This window comes from Solenopsis invicta, chromosome 10 (assembly GCF_016802725.1).
Source record: "Solenopsis invicta isolate M01_SB chromosome 10, UNIL_Sinv_3.0, whole genome shotgun sequence".
Lineage (NCBI taxonomy): Eukaryota > Metazoa > Arthropoda > Insecta > Hymenoptera > Formicidae > Solenopsis > Solenopsis invicta.
The window spans coordinates 5578104-5584103 of record NC_052673.1 but is presented as its reverse complement, the minus strand read 5'-3'; the positions used below and the strand labels follow the sequence as shown (position 1 = coordinate 5584103).

The 6000-nt window shown below is 32.1% G+C and overlaps 1 protein-coding gene across 4 annotated transcripts in view; it reads right to left on the bottom strand.

Annotated features, from left to right (window-relative positions):
* Positions 1–2188: 2188 nt before the first annotated feature.
* Positions 2189–6000, bottom strand: part of LOC105199766 — a 116877-nt gene continuing 113065 nt past the window's right edge. For 2 of the 4 annotated variants that reach the window (XM_026140284.2, XM_039454538.1), the window contains exon 5: positions 2189–2824. In XM_026140284.2, coding sequence (XP_025996069.2) covers positions 2725–2824 — 100 coding nt within the window. In that variant the 3' untranslated portion in view covers positions 2189–2724. Of the gene's footprint in view, positions 2825–2908; positions 3130–6000 lie in introns of all 4 variants that reach the window. The other 2 variants (XR_003269380.2, XR_005575758.1) reach the window with 2 other exon arrangements.

The following is a 6000-nucleotide window of genomic DNA, read 5'->3' as shown; positions in this document are numbered from 1 at the left end:
GATTTGGCTAAAACTTTGACAATTTGTAGTTTACATGGTCCTGATGAAAAGCTCTCATTGCCCCAACTTGATGCATTGAGCCATTTAAGCTCCGGGGACAGTTAAAAGTAAGAAATAGGCGACTGCGTATAGGAAACCATCTAATAATGCCTCCCTCTCCTATCCTCTCCATCTCCATATTCCTCTTTTTCTCTCTCCTTCTGTTCTCCACGTGTGCGTGTTTGCATGCATGCATGCGTGCGTGCGTGCGTGCGTGCGGGCGTGCGTGCGTGCGTGCGTGTGTGCGCGCGTGTGCGTGCGTGTGCGTGCGTGTGTGTGTGTGTGTGCGTGCGTGCGTGCGCGAGCGCGCGCGTGTCGGTCGATATAATATGCATAATTAGTATTTCGTTGCATTGCAAAATCGAGAATATACTCTAACTCTTATTAAACCAGGTTATTTTTTGACCGACAGACGATCATGATATAAATGATGAAATAGATGTTCAGGACGGACCTCACATCTAAGGTTACTACTGCACTTGCAATCTGATCTAGACTTGCAATCTGAGGTTTCGAACTCTCGGTACATGTGCACACATAGCTAGTGTTTTATAGTTTATTGGATACGCACGATAGAAACATGTTCGGTACCCTTCATCAAAACTCCTTTATGCTATTCACGATGCAGCAAATAGGCCACCGCAAGAAAATCCTGATAATATAGTAAATGTTATTGATGTTTAAACATTAGTTCAATGTTCTACCCCCCCCCACACGCACGCACGCACGCACGCCCGCCCGCCCGCCCGCCCGCCCGCCCGCACGCACGCACGCACGCACGCACGCACGCACGCACGCACGCACGCATGAACACACACGAAGAAGAGGGGAAACAGGAAAAGTTTTCATCAGAATTATGTAAATTACAAATTTCCAAAGTTTTAACCAAATTCATCGGGACCCATTTTCCGTAAAGTTTGTGCGGGATCCCTTTATTTGAATATTTAAAGTACTTATTAAAAAATACTTATTAAATATTTAAATTTTTGTCGTTATTTCTTAATGCATTTTTATTAAAGCACATTTCTGCTTCTTATTAAAATAAACTTTATTCCAACTAGAAAATCGCACAAAAAATAACTGTAAATTTTTATAGCCTATTTTGTAGCTCTCAATTCAAATTGACTTGTACACCAAATATATGATATATGATAAGATACCAATCTTGTAATGCTTTCAAATGCAGTGGGTTTTAATTCAACCAGAGGCGGATAAATGACGTCATATGCTCTATAGATTCTTGGATTGATTCCATCCAGTATATGGCGTCATTAACTTGACTCATATTGAATTAGAATCTATCGCATTTGAAAATGCTACTAAAAAAATTTAAGTTAAACATAAGAATATCGTTTTGGAAGTATAAGGAATAAAAATAATTAAATTTTTAACATTGTCCAACAATAGACACAAAAAAATTATAACTTTTTGGATAACAGTTGGACCTTAACTAAAATTACAATAATTCTCTCTATTGTATTAAAAATCTGATGTTTTCACCCTTGTTGCTTAATATTTTTAAAGAGGTAAAATTACATCCAAAAATGTTTTTTCTGAATTTCTCGAAAACAGATACAGATACAAAAAAATGTTTACTATAACAATTGTTTGTCTTGCATTTCTGCACTAAAAAAATGTTTTCCATTTTTTGCTACTAACCCTTTTGGCCAAAAACTGCTAGAGAAGAAAGATAGTTTTATTTAAAAAATAATGTTATAATAAAAACAGTGATTTCAATATGTTTATTTGATGCAGAAAAAAATTGTAAATTATTATCACAAACAAACAATACTTATCCTAAACATTTTTTCAAATGTGCATCCGTTTTTAGAAAAACTTTTCTAGAGAGTTTTACCTCATTAAAAAAATTAAACAATAGGAGGAGAGGAGTCAAATTTTTAGTCAGAAAACCATTTTAATTCTAGTTAATATCCCAGTATTATCAAAGAAATTCTAATTTTATTTTTGTGTCTATTGTTCCTGAATAATTAGAAATTTGATTATTTTGATTCTTCTAAAACTATCTCTATGCTTAACTCATAATTTTTCTGAAATTAATATTTGTTTGGCATACAATTCGATTCGAATTTTGAGGTTTACAAAATGAGCTAAAAGGGTAATTTTTTTATATCTGTATTTTTAAATACAATTTAGAATACTTCTTTTTATTATAATTTTTTCATTATTTTAAAAATAAGTGTAATACATCTTGAAAATTAAATTAATTATTCAGGGAGAGGAGGAGAAGAGCAAAAGAGAAAGGGAAGCGTATGCTTTTTGTACATAATTAGATATTATACTTCTTAATCTCAAAACGCAATTTCTTATTGCGAAAATCATAGAAGTTCATTTGTAGGATGAAATCCAGATAAAAACCAATAACATATCACAGTTTTAGAACTATATTCGTTACGTCTTAAAAGTAATGTCATTGGAGATATCTTTATCAGTATCACTATTAATTATACGCAATAACAGTTTTTGTTTCGTCTCAATAGCTAACACTGTCCAGCTGTAAATTATGAACAGAATGAGAATTCGTTCACAATTATCTTCGCAGTTATCTTCAATCTTCATTTCTTGAGCATAATCGGTTGTTTCTTTCGTAACTTTTATTTATAAATAAACACGCATGAATTACAGTTGTATCATAGAAGACATCGGGAGATCAACTGCAGTCATTTCTCATCTGACCTGATCAAGTAACAACGAAGCTGCTACTTCCACGTCGTACTTGGTCTGTTTTAGAACGTCCTCGCATTGTTGTTTAGTAGCCAATTCCAATCTAAAATTATAATAAAATACGATTTGTAAATTACAATCTAAAATTAAAGATCTATATGACAAGCAAACCAATATAATTATTAACCCTTACTAGCCTACGTGGATCATTCACGTTCGAGCAAAATTTCTCGCATTGCGTATGCCATTACAGTACGTGTTACACGCGCTTTACCTTGCCTAAAAATACTACATTAATAGGGAAATATGGCGTCACAGTAGCGCTTTCTAACTGTTGTTATTTCAATAGTTATGTTGGTATGAAAAATTCACAGTGCACGACTGACCCCAGCTTGACTGGTGAAAGTGCTACAATTGGAAGTAAATAATTATTTATTTTTTATAATATTTTATTTTATCAATATATTTGCACAATAATTGTAGCCTTTAACTTTTTATTAATAAAAGTATTTGATTTTTATGTTATAAAAATATTGCATTATATGTATATAGTTTTAAAAAATATATAAGTATAAAGATGTAATTTCTACTTTTCAGCATTAAATTCATTTTAAAATTCATTAAGGCGACATATACACCCAGGATGGTCAAAAAAATCAATTTTTTTATTATTACATATTTATAATGTTTAATATTTCGAGAATGTCTGGTGAAAATTTCAAGTCAAAATTCCAAAAAATGACGAAGTTATAGTCCTGATAGCACATTGGCGCGCCGCTGAGATATTGTAGTTGGTCCACGACCCGTCCCTTCAGTTTCGGGTCTAATACCTCAGTAAAGACGCATTATTGGAGCGCTGTGTTGGTGGCTATACTCAGAATAGCAATAAAAATTTTAACAATATAATTTGGAAAATAGCCTCAAAAACAATGCACAGCAGTGCTATTACAATAAAAATTGCTGCATACATAATTGCTTGCATATTCAATAATGGTATAACTTCAATATTACGAATAATGAGCATAATGGGCATTTCTCTCGGACCAAATGTACACTAATATTCTGTGCGCAAAGATGAACGCCGCATAGCGCAAACCGAGGTACGAGCGCAGGAACAGACAAAAGAAGCGCGAATACGTCGCCGACAACAAAATTTAGACGATATGTGCATCGCATCTACTGCAGAAAGGGGGGCGTATGTTTTTTGTACATAATTAAATATTATACTTCTTAATCTCAAAACGCAATTTCTTATTACGAGAATTATAGAAGTTCATTCGTAGGATGAAATTCAGATAAAAATCAATAACATATCAAGGATTTGTATTATGGACCTGGAATTAACAACTCTGTGTACGTTAAAAAATTTCATATTTTATTAACAAAAACATGTAGAGGAGACCAAAGTTATTCGTTAAACCTTTTTTTCTTTTGTGTATTCTGAGTCCTATATTCATAAAAAAAAAACATAGAACGGTTTGAAACTTCCTCTTCACAATGCCGGTATAAATAGAACATGAAAATGTACTTGCTTTGAAGTAGACCATATAAAAATGTCGACCAATGCCAAGAATTACGAATAGCTCCAAACCCTGGGTAATTCGAAAATAGTCCAGGAATATTCTGAAGTTTGTGTTTTAAAATAAAAAAATATAAAAAAGCTGTTGTAAAGACTTTCTTTTATTAAGAAAAGATATATAGTGTTATAAAGAAATGTTACATACAACAAAAAAATACAAACACACAATACAGAAATTTATTGCTTTAACATTTTCGAAACAAGTCAGAGACTATTCGTATTTTGTGTAATTATATCCGTTAAGTATTAAACTGTGTATTTTGGTACATAGCACGCAAATATAAAAGAAAAAAATTGTCTGAACAACGATTCGACATTTGATTTTTCAAATAGTCTCAACGTCAACTAATCGTATTATTACGTATGATCTACAAAAATAAACATCACACAAAAAGTAAACACAAAGTGTTTCAAATACATTCAACTGGACACGATACATTTAAAATTTTCAAAAAGTATCTTATTTATCTTACTTAAATTTCGAAGAAATGCTGACTATCAAAAATTACTTCGACTATCGCAAAACACATTTTTCATTACTATGACTTCAATATATCGCTGTTGCCAATAAAACTTTGTTAGCAACATCGTTACATTAGGACGTATTTACAGTATTTAAAATAATTTTTTATATGTAAAATAGATAAAAAGATATTTCCATTTATCGAATTACTTTGTCTAACAATTTGCTCCAATCTCTCCTATTGATTATTCAAACGCGTTTTTCTCGAAACAACATTTTTCAAACTAGTACCAAAAATATCTCGATAACCACTAAATCAATTTGCTTGAAAATTCTAGTGGCTATTCTACACATAATTATCTATCGCGTATCGTAGGGATTTTTCTTTACTCAGTTTTTTGGTGGAGGCAAGGAAACGAACGGATTTTGTCTTAAAAATCGCAACGTTAAATTTAAACGCCCGCCATTTTGTCAAAAATTTATATTTTTGAAATCGGCTACAATACGCCAAAAATATTATTATACAGGGTATCCCAGAAAGCTCGCCTTCCCTTTTATAAGCGGATTCTTTGGAAAATTCTAAGAAAAAAATTCTAATACAAAAATGTTGAGGTTATAATGGTTTCCAAATTATTCACGATTAAAGTTGACAAATCACAGAGCTGACATTTAGCGCGCTCAGGCATGGCGACATGACAAGGTACCACAAGGGTACCTCTTGACATTGAGGTTCTCATATAAATACACAGTGGCCTTTATACTAAGAAATTATGACTGTAGCAAACATATTTGTACATTACATATGCATAAATTAACGTTTTCAATAAAATATCAATTCAATAACAAGATGTTACGATAGCCGTTCGGTCAACTATCAAAATCATTTCATTGCCATCTTTATATGATAAAAACTGTTATAGTAATATATCGAAAAGTAAAAGTACTTGTAAAAAGTAAAGTTTTTATCATATAAACATGGTAATAAATTGATTTTGACAGCTGATCCAACGGCTATTGTAACATCTTGTTATTGAATTGATATTTTATTGAAAACATTAATTATGCACATGTAATGTACAAGTATGTTTGCTACATTCATAATTTCTTAATATAAATGTCACTACATATTTATATAACAACTTCAATGTCAAGACGTACCCTTGTGATACCTTGTCATGTGGCCATGTCTGAGTGCGCGAAATGTCAGCTCTGGGATTCATAAACTTTAATCGCAAAT